This window comes from Phallusia mammillata, chromosome 1, assembly GCF_965637545.1.
Source record: "Phallusia mammillata chromosome 1, kaPhaMamm4.hap1.1, whole genome shotgun sequence".
NCBI lineage: Eukaryota > Metazoa > Chordata > Ascidiacea > Phlebobranchia > Ascidiidae > Phallusia > Phallusia mammillata.
In genome coordinates, this window is record NC_137252.1 from 25,744,378 (window position 1) to 25,759,278 (window position 14,901).

General features: G+C 35.6%; 1 protein-coding gene across 1 annotated transcript; it reads right to left on the reverse strand.

Annotated features, from left to right (window-relative positions):
- Nucleotides 1–344: 344 nt before the first annotated feature.
- Nucleotides 345–14,432, reverse strand: LOC145209638 (protein white-like). The gene is made up of 23 exons (XM_080079935.1): nucleotides 14,289–14,432; nucleotides 13,135–13,303; nucleotides 12,021–12,171; nucleotides 11,425–11,596; nucleotides 10,358–10,481; nucleotides 8,139–8,343; nucleotides 7,156–7,237; nucleotides 7,031–7,082; nucleotides 6,431–6,607; nucleotides 6,062–6,183; nucleotides 5,879–5,992; nucleotides 5,197–5,367; nucleotides 4,846–4,951; nucleotides 4,551–4,683; nucleotides 4,358–4,447; nucleotides 3,981–4,092; nucleotides 3,726–3,863; nucleotides 3,107–3,247; nucleotides 2,894–3,044; nucleotides 2,294–2,477; nucleotides 1,696–1,796; nucleotides 1,496–1,614; nucleotides 345–1,006 (listed from the first exon to the last, which is right to left on the reverse strand). The coding sequence occupies exons 1-23, from the start codon at nucleotides 14,430–14,432 to the stop codon at nucleotides 902–904; spliced, it is 3,063 nt and encodes a 1,020-aa protein (XP_079936061.1). The 3' UTR covers nucleotides 345–901.
- Between the last annotated feature and the right edge of the window lie 469 nt (nucleotides 14,433–14,901).

Here is a 14,901-nt window from a genome sequence, read left to right on the forward strand (position 1 = left end):
ACGAGTTGGGAAAAGCATTTTTGCCTAGCTTCGTAGCGGACTGGTTGAGAACTGATTCAGCAGGTTCAGCTAGAAAACTGTTATTGCAAATTAAAATCAAAATTGCGCGGCCTTGACCGACAATTACCATATTGATGTCTCAGATAAAACACAATCGTATATATTTTTTAGTTTGGAAAGGATTCACCTATTTCTGGTAAAACTCACTTAACATCGGTTAAAATTTTGAAGCTAACCAACAGATTGTTTTGGGAAAACTAACACTACAAGGGGATTTTTTGAATTCAATTTTAATTTTTAAACGCCACACACAACAATCACAACTGAATTATAAATGTATTAACAGTCGCGATATAATAAAACAAGTAAATTAACAAAATATAAATATATATACGAAAAGTTCAAATTGGATTCATAAAAAGCGATGAAACGGTCATAAAGGTCGTACAAACTGATGCCTTTAATATAAAGGGAGTATCGTACGTTTGACATATCAGAACAATTGAAGAAACAAGCTGTACTCAATCATTGACAATAACATACTAATTTGTGTATCGCATTGTAAAATGTGTCAGTGAAAACCAAGAATCTCGTTCAACAAACGGAAGCAAAAGCCATGGGCTGTACGTGCGTCAAAAGTGATTGCTTTGAACACGAAAATTAAAAACATACAATTTCTTGATTGTAGGTTGCCCCGAAAAATAAGTCACAAAATGAAAGTGTATCTAGAATATTTGTAGCATGTAAGAAGACAACCTAACTAAGTACGTAAAAATCTACTACAAGCTTGGAGCGCATTGTGGAGACCTTTTATAGTCTGTAAAAAAGTACAATATTTAACCAATTGTAGCACATGGTCACAAGACCATGCGGTTTGATATGGGGCAACAACTGTCCCTAATCATCTTGTACTTTCTCGGACTCGGAAATACAAGGCAGCAAGACCGATCAGCCGAAATCCAACCAGTAGGGCGATCATGACACCGATGTCTCGTCCAAAGTTTGCCTAAACATAGAAATGGAATTAAAATACAGCAGCAAAGCAGTAAATATGAGACACATATGTTATACATGCCAAACTTTATTTAACACCGATAATGTCTTACTACTATAGCCTATAGGCTATACTATAGTAGATTATAATCTACTGGCAATCTGGCACGAATTGCAATAATCTTTCGAAACTTGTTTTATCAATCTAAATCAGTGGTTCTCAAACTTTTTTATTGTCGGGACCAAAAAGTATTTTTTAAGTGTGTGGGGAGCCGCAAAAAAACGAAACCTTGAGAAAATCACTAAAGAATACGACTTTGAAAGGTAAAATAGCAATGTTTGGTGGTTTTCTGAGGTCTGGTGCGAGCCGCCAAGTAAGTAGTTGGGAGCCGCATGCGGCCCCGAAAACCGAGTTTGAGAACCACTGATCTAAATAGTACTTGGCTTTGGCGACTGGAACAGTTTGGTTCTAAATCTTGTTGCCAAAGAAATTGTCACTTACATTATGAAAGCCTAAACTGAGTAAAACCGCCTCTCCGTCCTGGAACAGACACGGTTGACTTGTATCTTCTACTGTGCTTGTCATACTTTCCTCTGTGAGGTTTTTATACTGCGGACAACCTGTGGAACATATTTAAATATTACCAAACGAAAACAACTTATTGTCGTGCGTTAGCTCAATATGTATTGTTTGGTTCTTACCCAAGTATCCCACGCTGTCCCATTGGTTGATATTTAAAAGTTCGTTGGTGTAGAAAAACCAAGAGAGGTATTTCAGCCAAATCAAGTACACCGGGATGTTACTGCGATAAAGTAAAGCAAAAATAACTTCAGATGTAGCGAAATTTATAACCCAAACTAATAAAGTGCCTGTAGTGCCAATCTCGAATTTACTTTTACTAGATTTCTGCTGCTATATATTCCAAAAAAGTCGAATTTTTATTTGAATAAGTCAATTGACTATACTCAGGGTTGCCATACGAAACAAAACCATATTTTTAAACATTTTTTTGCATTTATACGAGTCATGACAAATCACATGCCACATTTTTGCCAGAAACAATCTGTCCCAGCAAAGACAAATCAAGGACAAAAACCAGGACATTTCCCAGAAAAAATGACAATAATTGTTTCTTAGACATAGCCCTTCGAAGTAAGGTCGGTGCTAAACAATTGTGGTTACATTGTTGAAAAATTACTACAAAGTTAGATGTCCACACATAAAGGGGTAATAAGAAACGATTTTTTGCCATAGCTGAATTTATCTAAAGTTGGCTAAAAGTTGCAGCAATATACTTACTCGCTTGAAATAAAGAATCCTCCAAGCAACAGCAGGGGCATCAGCACAGCCGGCCCAACTGCAAGTGCCACTGCCGTGCTAGGTGACATACAAGAAACCATGTAACCGAATGATATACAAGTGTTAGTGAGCAGAACAACCAGCCCGAAAAAAACGAAAAACTTGGTCGCCGTCGGGAAAAGACCTGCAACAAAGAAATGCAACAATTTTAACGCATAGCCAGTTAGCTTCAATTTAAACGACATAAAAAAATTGGCGATTAGTGAGTGAATCACATAATTAAAAGCGATTAAGTGAATCACATAATTAAAAGCGATTAAGTGAATCACATAATTAAAATTATCCAAATAAGTGATTTATGCGATCATACGATTTATGGATTTCATCAAATCATGCGATTAAACAAACGTAGCGTTTAAGCGAGTTATTCGATTAAGTGAATCATGCCTTTGTGCGTTTAAACAGTTTTCGCGATTAGTTGATTCCTGCGTTTGACAGGAGGTGTGTTAAATTCATTTGTTAAAGACGTTGTAATAAACTTCTAAAACTAAATGCTCTTGAAATATATCAGTTGGATAAAGCATACAAGTAAAAGTTTACCAAACATGAAGTAGACGATTACTGAGTAGACGAGCGGGAGTATCACGTATGTCGGCAATTCCGCCAAACTTTTGGTAAAAAAGTAAACTGCCGTACTGTACATGCCGCTGAAGTGTTCGCGTCGAAAGAGTGGGATTTCAGAAGGAAATGACTGTCAAATAAAACAATTGGTGTCAAAAATCAATTTAAGAACAAGTAAATAAGTTCGCGTACGTTGAGAACAGATGTAACATTCGAGAAAGTCATGTTGGTTATGACAAGAAAAAGTGATCCGATTACGGTTGTGGCTTCGGAACTTTTGTACGGTTGACCATAGGGACGAAGATAGACCAACCCAACAATCACAGCGGCAAACTGAAACAAAACTAATTCTGTTGAATGATTCAATTTTGCACAAAATTTATGTCAGTACGTTACTTCAGTTTAATTTATCCAGCAGTTAGCTGGTATTCTAATCTTTTGTACAAGTCAATTAAATGGGTTTTTTAAGAAATTTAAAAAAAAATTCTACAACTTTATTTGCCAGTTTTGTCTAAACAAGCGTCACCAGTTTAAGCAGACATGTGATCTCGACTTCAAATTTTTAAGCCAAGTTTTATTTTTATTGTTTTTGAAAATTTAAATAAATGGGACTATAATGACCCTAAAATAATAAAGCATGTTGCTTTTAACGTCTGTTTAGTTCGTTTTATTTTCCTAACTTTATAATTTTCTAAAATAACTCAATTATTTATGTTTTTTGTAGCTATCTAAAATTACTTTGTAAAAAAGAGAAATACACTTTAAACGCGTTGTCAGTTTTTTTTCGCATTGTGTAGACAGTTGTACTTACGATAGTTTGAGCGAGCTTGACTTGAGACAGCAGAGGGTTTCGGTAAGTGGTTTTCAAAGCGCGGACCATGCAGGCGTAAAACTGACCAAAAAATCCGACCCTGTAGCGTGGCTTGTTCTTCTTTCGTCTGACGTGAGTCTACGAATTTACAAAGTATCAATCAAAAACTCAATGTCCAAATCCTGGTTAGTTAAGTAATGAGTAATTGTCGAAAATGTCTGAAAATTGTCATGCAAAATAGAAGCACAATCTCACCAACAGTTCGTCTCCAACGGGACAGTCATTAGTTGTGGAGTTAACAAACTTGTCCACATCCTGGGAAAAAGCTGATTGGTCGTATTTGTCGGCAAACATCGCTATCTTATCTCTGGAACATAATAACAATCAGTTTTATAAAATCCACTTCGTGTCCCCGATAATTCTCAATGTGCTGTCAGCGGTACCGTTTTCTCTATTAGCATATTTACTGACTATCAGTTTCTGCAAAAGACACTTACAGTTTGTTGACACAAAACGCCGTTTATTTTAAAGACAAAGACTTTTTAGTTATTTAGAAACTTATACGACACCGTAAATTTAAATTTTATTTGCCACTATTTTAAACATAAACAATTAATAGTCAGTTAACGCACTTTGATTCTTGTTCCTTTCCCGGGATAACCGACACTTCCATGATGTAGAAATCGGCCGGATTGTAGTTCATTGGGCAAGGATAACCGACACTGCACAACAATATCAAAATACAAATGCAATAATTTGTTAATAGTTCTTTCTTTTTTTGTTACGTAAAGTAGACATATTAAATAAAAACACAACTGCACTTACTTGGAGTAATGATCTACTGCCTGCTTCGCGTCACCATGATAAATAACTCGACCCAATGATAAAAGTAACAACCGATCAAAAATTTCAAACACTTCGGAGCTTGGTTGATGAATTGTGCACAAAACGGTACAACCTAAATTACAGACAAGTATTATCGTTCATACTGTACAATAGTAAAATTCGCCATTGCCAAGCTCTTTTTCTTTTAAAGTTCACTAAAAGTTTTATTAAAGATCGTTCAAAGAATGTTTGTTCTTAATAAACAACTCATATCTTACAGTTAAATGAGGTTTACCTTGCGCACATACGGTGTGCATACATTCCACTACAATCTTTGCAAGATACGAATCTAATCCAGATGTGGGCTCGTCACAGAAAAAAATAGATGGGTTGTTCAAAAGCTGTCAAAAGAAGTTAAAATGAAGAAGAAAAAAATGTTTTATAAAGTGAAAGAAACGTTAAGGCATTATTACTTTAGTTAACATACAATAAAACAAGAAAACAAATACCACAGATTAAGTACATAACTTTAGTATTTTTTGACTTGCATCACTGACAAACTCTACACCCCGTTATGGACATTGTTCACAATACTTAGAAAATGTCATTGTACGTGTATTTGAATACAAACAACAAGAATCAGTACCTCAGCAGCAAAACTCAATCGCTTCATTTCTCCGCCCGAAATCGTCTTGGATTTTCCTGGTGTTCCGATTTTCGTATTTTCACACTTCTTCAGTCCCATTTGTCCCAACACTTCCTGTACCCGCGCACTTTTAACTCTGTCTGAGAGCGAAGCATCCATTCGAAGACGAGCCTACTCAAAAATTGTTTTTTTAGATTTAAAGAAGCTTCATTATGCTCCTTGGAATGAATACATTTAATGCATGTAACAATGTATGCTAATAATACGTTTGAGCGTTGTAATTTCGTGCTGTTTTTTCCAATATAAAGTTTTTTTTTATTTTTCTCATATCTGCGGGTGTTTCTTGTCAAAAGCTTCTCACCACATTAACAAATATTATCGCACAAACTGATACATTGCCGCTGAAACTCATTCTCTTTCCTATACTTTAATTAAAAATCTTGAGTTTATTTAAGTTATGTTTCGACGACAGCACAAATTTACTTTTGTCAATCATACGACGCTTTTCGCTTTGTGTAACCTCTGTACACACTTTATTACTGTAGGGAAATAACATGTATCCATCAACGTCGCTAAACCAAACTTATTCAATGTGTTAAAACGTGTATTCAAAAGTTCATAGTGTAATATAATATCCATGTATTTGAAGTGGCGCTGTCTTGATTTTAGGGAGAAAACTCACTGTAAACATCAAGTGTTCTTTGACGGTCAATTCTCCCATGAATAAATCATCTTGCTGGACATAGGCGGAAATATTTGTTATGTCTGGACCCAAAGCTACGCCATTGGCTAGTATCTGCACAATGTACAATACAATTAAATCAATATGATACAGTCTTATTTCATCTACACAACTTTAAAGTACTTCTCCGGAGATAGAAAGGTTTTGTCGGTTTCTCCAAGTCAGTATATTTAACAGCGTAGACTTTCCTGCCCCACTGGATCCCATGATCGCAAGCAATGTTCCCGGTTCCGCATATCCAGTGACTAAAAAAAGCAAACTATTTACTGGTTCAAAAATGTGGATTTTGTACGGCCAAACAATATCGACAAAATCAGGTAAATCATGTTTTATCTCTCAAAAATGAAAAACAGGTGCTTTCTTATTTTTACCCCCATAAGCAGAACTTACCCCTGTTAATAAGCCCTGTAGTGAACAGTTAAAGCGATCGAGGTTTTGTATTTTTTTAAAACAACCCTCGACATTAGATCATTTTTGCAAATAAAAAATTACCTCCGGTGAGAATTTGCTTCTCTGGTGAAGTTTGTTTGCCAATGAGGTTAGTTTTAGCGGGAACTTTCACATTTACATCTTTCCAAGTCAGTCGAACCTTTTTCGGTTTCTGTTCCTCCATCGAAACATGTTCGTCAATTGTGAAAACATTTCTCCCACTTTCTGTTAGATTATTTGCTGGAAATACAACAATAAATAGACGTTTGAACTCTAATTCAAGCAGATATGGCCCAAGATGAAATTTTATCAATCAAAAAAATGTTTACTGAAAAACTATAAAATGGGCTGATTAGCAAAAGATTCAAAAATTGTTTCTCTACAGTTAAAATTTCTGAGGAAAAATGCGTTTAGGTGCAAAGTATTTGTAGATAATTAAGGTTCAAAAACTTTTCCAATTTATGACTAAAATATATGTTTAACATAAGTTTTACTTATGACCGTGTTACGATTTCGTTAGTCGTTCCGCGATCAATAAATACATACACATATATAAAATATTTATGTGCATATATATATAATCAAACACAAAGCAAAAACAGAGGTTTGTTGATTGAGACTTTGCAGACACAATAACTAATAAAAACAACCGTTGTTTCTTACTTGATATCCCATTGGAATTGTAAACTCCAAGGCCGACGTTGGAATGCGTTTCCTAGGGTTAAATGGACAAGTGCGTTATTGATTGTTAATGTTTGTTCAGTAATTGAAAGAGAAACCAAATTTACCTTGCTTATCCCGGTTTCATGGTGATCACTATTTTCATTTTCCAACGTAAAAGCATAATTATTGTGCATGATTTTCCTACACCTAATAGTATTGGGTCGTTTGAGAGTTTGTTAAGTTAAAGAACGCTGTAAAAACTTCGAAAAAAAAAATTGTTTAGATTATTTTTCATCATATTTTACGCAATAACTTTTTTTATGTTTTTTTCAATTAAAAAGTCCACTGCAGCCTAAAGTTTGTGGTTCAAGTCCCACCCTATTTGTTGTTGAGACTTTTTCCGGCAAATGCGCTACTCCTACCCAGCGTTACGTACTCAGGGCCGCATAAAATTCTGTTCTATATCAGGAAAGCACTCAGGCTGTTTGGCCATGCACTTCTTGTGAGCAAACAATCCACTAAAGAATTTTGTTTGAAAACAAAGAACAATTCAGAAAACTAACATTGCAAATCTTGAGACCTTTGTTACTTTTTGAATAAGTTCTTTTTAATAAGTTTTTGAATAAGTTGTAACTTTTTAACTATCTGGTTTATTTCTACAATGAACTAAATTTGCATCTTCACTTCTGAGTTTGTCCACAAACCTAATTTATTTATTAAAACTGTTTTGGTGGAAATTATCTTCAAACGTTTTCAACACATAAAAACTAAGTGTTGCAAATTAATTCTGTCTCGCTTTATATACTTCGTTTCACAAACCTTCCAATACCAATACACCACCTCATGTCGAAGCATTGAATTATGTCACCTTTAGAACATCACCAGCGATTACATAAGCTTAAAAGCTTGAAGTGCCCTGGCAAAAAATACTTCACATCACAATTAACCCATGAGTGAGAAATACTTTTTTCCAAACTGTTACATCAGACCGTGGAGGTCGTCTACCCTGGTTTTATTTGCTTTTGGGTTGCCCGGATTCGAGCATACGCCTTATATTTGATGTCGGGTGGGACTCGGGCCACATAACAAACACCAATATACATCTTACCTTCGTTCATAGTCCACACTCACGTTGCTCAGCACTGGACGGTTATACGCACGTGACAATCCTGAGTCATGGGGAGCTACTAAACTTTCACCCACATAACGCAAATGCCAAGTCACCCGAATAACAGTTGATGCCTGTGGAGTATTTCCACTTGATACGATATTGCTTAATCCAACATGGTGTGATTTTGCAAAAGCCAACAAGCCTTATGGCAACACAGACAACGACTCATTTCCGTCAAGATTCATATTACACGCGGAACGTTTTGCCAACACAAGGTAGGATGTCATGTCCTTTGCACAAGACTCGGTTTACTCGGATAAGGACAAAAACGTTTAGGCTTGCCGTAGTTAAATACAAAAACCACTTGCATTATCAAAATGCACTGCGGAATCTTTCTCGCAGCTGTTGTGTTTATGCGCATTTTTAATCTCTTTTTAGTGTGTTTTAAAGAAACCTACCACAGAAGCCAGCGAGAGGGCATGAACGCCTCACCCTGGCTGCGTGGGGGCAGATGTTTCAAGTTTAGGGTTAAGACTGGATGTGTTAAACTGAAGCATAGACTACAAGTATTTGTTAATTTTATACTGCTGTAAAAGTAGCTTGACTGTTGTCCTATAACATTATGCACATATTTAACTTTATCCGACCTGAAGCGGAAATGTAATGCTTGGTTTAAGCTGGTTTGAATTATTACGACAGTCCTGACATGACGGGTTTGTAGAAAGTTGTCGATTCATGGTTTGTTTTTCTGTTGTAAGACCATGATATTACAACTTGAGAATTTCTCGTCGAGCTGCTAAACAAATATTAAAGTAAACAGTACAAGGGTTAGTTTTAACTTGTTTCTTGGCACAAAGATTTTTTTGTTCTTCGTTATGTCTGACTAAGAAAAAGTGACATACATGTAAAATGTAGTAGGCATAAGTGTGACTATAATTTATTTACCATTAACATAAGGCAATAATCACTTACAAGCAAAATTGTACTAAACAACATAGATTGAACTAACTCAGACCAGTAAATATTGCAAACCGAATTTTCTCCATGCAACAACATAATATAGCACAATACACCAACACAAATATTTTTTTGAAGTTTATGTGCACCATAGTAATCAATTATATCAATAATATTCTAAACACCGAAGCGCGAATATATGGTTAATGATGTGTGGCAGCACACAGTTTGTAGCATTACCGAAACGACACCAGTCATGTAACCCAAATTTGCAAAACAAGTTATAATTACATGGTCAACGTTACTCACTTTTTACTTTCTGTTTATAAATACGCCAAAATCCAACACCATTTTACAGCACCATCCAAAAATTCTAGTTCCAGTTTGTTTTAAATCGAATTTCGGGTGGGTGTAAGGAATTTTGGGTTTACGCTTAGATTGTGTAGTTCCTTTCTGTCAGAAAAAGTTTGAGTCAAAAAAAGCTTTGAAACCTTTCAAAATATATTTTTTATGTCAAATCTATAAATTTAAACATTGATTTCGAAAGGAAATACTTACAACTTTGTCTCTGTTATAAAGTAACACGCTTTGTATGTGGTAAATCCGTTGAAACCAATCTTTGTCATTGCTGAATAACCTTCTAAATCTACATGTATAACCGAACAGTATTTGAACAACTTCATAACACCAACCAGCATTTCAAGCAAATAACTGCTTTCGAACAGTGATTCGGGGCACAGTTGTAAGTCGGGCAGAGCTTGTCGGCCCGAGTTCGGGCTTAGGTTTCTTCAAAAAGGGCCTGTGACTTTACAGTCTGTGTCAGTATTTTTTTAAATCAATTTAACCAGCTAAGTAGCTAGGTGCTGGACTTGACCTATTGTCAAACAATCCCAAAACGCCTTGTTCAAGATCAATTGTCTCTTATTGTCTATTGTTTGTTTTTTTGTCTTGGTCTTTCCTGATGCTTCAAATACCTGTCAATTATACTTTTGGGCCTAAATGGGCTTATCAGAAAAGATTCGGGTTTAGGCCGGGTTTCGGGCTTGTACTTTCGAATTCGGGCTGGGTTCGGGCTGTAATTTCAAGCCCGTTTACAACTCTGATTTGGGAGCCCTGGTCTATGTAATAAATCAATCGGCTAAAAAAATGAAACCAAAGCACAAGTATAATTATTTGCCGGGTAGTGCCCAAAAACATTTATGAAAAAAATAATAAAATATTTTTTTTAACAAAGCGAAACAATTCTTCGCAAAACCCACCGTTCCAAAACATCCAATCACCAATGTTCAGTTCAACTATACTTGTATCTTGAGATATAATGTCCATCCCGGTACAAGATACCCCGTATACAGTGGTGGGTTTCAAAGCTTTGCCTTGGACTTCCTGATGAAAAGATTATTTTTCTCATATAAAGCTTAACAATTGAAAAATACTTCAGTATACATATAGGCCTACTCAACTATATATAATAATTAATTCTTAACTATAGGGTTGTTTTTTAAAAAAGAATAAGTTTGGGCCCCAAATATACAGCCGAATAATTATTAACAGCTAGAAAATTTCCTAATAGATATTTAGGGTTTAAACAGCCAAAAACGTTTAGCTGAAAGTTACTAAATTCACTATTATCGCTTTCTGAAAAGCAAATGATTTTTTTATGTGCGAACATCAATAAACAGTATGCCTATGTGAGTTGAAAATTTAAGACCCCAATACAAGGTCAACATCTCCTCTTTGCAGTATTAAGAAAAGCCTTACCTTTAAAGGAACTGGCGTTAGTTTCGCGTTTTCCATGTAGACAATCAGAAAGCTGTTGCACATACTTTCAGCCACATGATACGACACCCGACCTGGTAAAAATTATATTTAATAAAAAAACGTAAGGTTAGATGCCAATGCCACAGCTTTCATTCTTACGTTGCGTTTAGAAGTTCTTTGTCCAATAAATATGATAATTACATTACAGGCGTTCTACAGGAAGATATATCGTGCAATTAGGTTTCAACGTTTTAGTTTTGTTGTGCATTCAATGTTTAGGTAAAATTCAGGACTATTATACCAATTTAGTAATTAGATCTGTGATCAGTAAAACTATTTAATCACCCACCGTCGGTCACGGATGCAGGTTGCAATCGAAAAGGCTGGCCCGGGAAAATACCTGCCGGGTTCTGCAATTATTTTTACTCCGCTTTCCGCAGGAAAATAAGTGTCCAATGCTTCACGGATAACAGTTGTCATCTACCAAAAGCAACAACCTAAAACTAATTTAAGTCCGATATTACCTAAAATTTAAGATAACGGTTATAACCGAAAAAAAGAAGCTTACTGATTCAAATGAAGCTACAGTATCAACTTCCTCGGATCCAGGAAATCCCCCACCAATGTCCAATATTTCAAAGTTAAAACCGCTTTTCCGGGCAAAGTCAAACAACAATTTTGAATCCTGTATTGCCTTTCGAAAAGTTTGAGGATTTGGGCCACTGCTACCAACGTGGAAACTGTTGCAAAAGTTTGCAACTCAAAATTTAGCACAATTTACATTGACTGTGTAAACCAGTGGCTTCCAACCTTTTTTGACAAATTTCTCCCCTATCAATGCAAAAATGCTAGTTCCTCCCCAATACACTACATAGCAGATGCTGAATCACACAAAGATAATCTAAAATGGTATTTTTTATCAACTTCACAGGTTATATTCCAAGAGCTTTAGTGCCTATATACAAATCACATGTAAAAATTGGAGTAAATTCCTTCCCTCAAGTTTCAAAATTCCTCTCTTGGGAGGAATTCTTATTCGGAAACCACTGGTATAAGCTGTATATTTTTCAGTTTATAATTTATTCAGGCTTTTAGAAACTGTATGATTGTTGTATTAAATGTGTTATAAGTTTAAACAATAATTTTATGTTGCAAAGAATGTACCTGATTCCAATCACATCCAACATCAAATTCTTGGCTTTCTCAATGAGTGTTTTCGAATATTCAACTGAAGCACCAAACTTATCTCCAAACACGGTTCGAGCTTGTGTGTCTTTAGTTTTAATGCGAAGTATAAGCCTTAAAAGTTCATAATCTGGTTTAAGTGAAGTCATGCAGATTGGCAATAAAAAGGTCCAAGCAAACGTATGATGCTTAGCATGAAATTGGGGACCTTATGCCAACAATATGATAGATGTATATCATGTGTAGGCAGTGGTGATGTCTGTTCTATCACAAAAGTCTATTGACAGTAACCAGGAATGCTAACCGGTTTGCCGATCTCATAATATTTCTTGAGACGTTTTCATAGAACTGGTGCGAACCGGCTATAACGTCATAACGGCATTTCTTTAAGGCAAAACATGGACAAGAAATTCTTGATGTGTGTTTGGGGTAAAAACAATAACCATTATAGGTGGGCTATTTTCACATGTAGTTTATGACAAACTTCGTTGCGTAAACTGGCAATGTTTTTTTCTAAAAGCTAACATATGAAGTATATGCGACATAAGGTGTATCAAATTTCAAATTAAATTTAAACCTTACTTTCGGAAAGAGTTGTTTGATTTTTAGTAGCTCCTCTTTGTTGTCAAACGTCATTGTTGTGACGCCACGATCCCTGGCGTAGCAAAGATGTGACACCATTTTACAACAGTGTGCGTAGATAATTTTTTCCGGCTCCACTCCCATATCCAATATCAAAGATAACTCATTCTAAAAAAACTTATTTGTTACTACCAGGACATTGGAATTGACGTTGCGTTTTTGGAGAGAACAGAAGTGCAAGTCTGGTTTCGTTTAGTTTATGTTTTTGTTTTGAAATCTGTTGCTAATGTTCAAATTTTGCAAAAGACAAAAGTATTAAAGCCAAATGTGTTCTTTTATAAGGTTGATTTTGGGGTAATGTTAACCGATACAAAGTGGCCAAGTTTTGATTTGCGTTTAAGTTTTTAAAAAAAAAATTTGTTGGACTTTTTTGCCAAAAAATGTGCAAGTTAAATGACCTCTGGTTACTGCCAAATCAAATTGGTTAGAAACAGAAGTCATACTACCTTACTGGCACAGTCAAATCCGCATCCCAATGCAGCGATTGTGTTAATGACAGGTCGCAAAGCATTGGCTTTCACTGCGTAAAACACTTCCACTTGAGGCAGTTCTTTCTTCCACTTTTTGTATTGATCTAAAATTCGCCCAATATCTCCAACTAGAAAAGATTCATCCCAATCCTGTATAAGCGCAGCAGTATTAATTTCCGGTAGATAGCGCACGCAACTATTTCATATGCAATCTGTTAAAAAAATGAAGGTCAAGGCCATTAGAATTGGTCTAAGGTTTCATAATAACAATAAAATGAACCTAAAACCCAGTTCTTTGTGTTATATTCAGTCCCTAAACCTATCCCCAGTCTCATTGTTATTTTAAAAAACTGCGTTCGTTACGCCATTTATCGGTATTTCGAAAATCTTTTAAACCGTAAATTCTTACGTTAGTAGCTCTACAAATTGTTTTTGACAAAAAATTGGTATCTTTCGCTAAAAACTAGAGATGTACCGAATATTCGGTTTGCCGAATTTATTCGGCCGAATCGATCATTTTTGCAAAGATTCGGTTTCGGCCGAATAATTTGTTGCGATTCGGCCGAAACCGAATCTTTTACGAACACAAATTTAAATCGTTAAACGTGTCTTTTCTGCTTATTATGGTCCACGCAATCTTTCAAAACCCCAAACATAACGAAAATTGCGTCAATGTTTATCTTTTTCAACACATTATCGTTTTTTCACGGTAGTAAAAAAATTAGTAATTCATTGGTAGGTTGCCAATCATGCTTAAGGCAGTTTTAAACCCCACAGAACTGAAATAAGGACGAAACACAACTATTTTGCACTGGTTGCCTGGTAGATGAACATTTTTTTCACGTTAAACGCGAAGCGTGCGACTTCGCGTGACGTCATAAATGATTCGGTTGATTCGGCCGAATTTATTCGGCAAAACCGCCGAATATTCGGTTTCGGCCGAATCGAAATTTAGCCGATTCGGTACATCACTACTAAAAACTGTGTCAACGAAAATCCCTAACCCTATCCTATGTAATCGGTGCTTACCCTGTGACCATTTGCCTCATATTTTTGCATGATCTTGTCAAACTTAATTCAGAATTACACTTTCAAACTTTGATGGTTTAAAAACAATTAATAGTACAACTATTACTTCTTTATTTCTGTTTCGATTAGCGATTGCTTGTGCCGCTTTCTTTAAGGTTGTATCATCTCCAACCACTGCCACTTGCTGATGCTCAGGAGAGTGAAGAGGAAGGGACATAAAGTTATCGTTGTCTTTAGTTTCAGCATCCATTCTAATTGTAAATTCTTTAAAACTGATGAAATGTGCCAGATATGTTTCTCCTGTACTAACAAACTAAAACTCTTGCTAATATCAATTTCATCAACAATGTATTGAATTTAATAAGTCCTTTTAGTTGACGCAAATGTGGAAAATTTACCCTACTATATGAAAAGGTTAACCCACTTACTACAGTGTTTCAAACCCATTGTATTTACATAGTTGTCGGTTCTAATCCCATTTTGATCACTAACCAAAACGTTTAAGAGACAATGCCTCAACCCAATGGTATCTGATGTGGGGAAATAAATAGCCATATCTAAAAACCGAAAAAATCAATTACAATGTGACCCTACAGACAACCAACAGAATGCAGACAACTCATAAGTAGCTACCAATAAACATGAAGTCAATCAAAAAAAATAAACAAAACACATTAAACGTCTGAGCAATACCCCAAGCGGTTACCAGACTTTCAAAT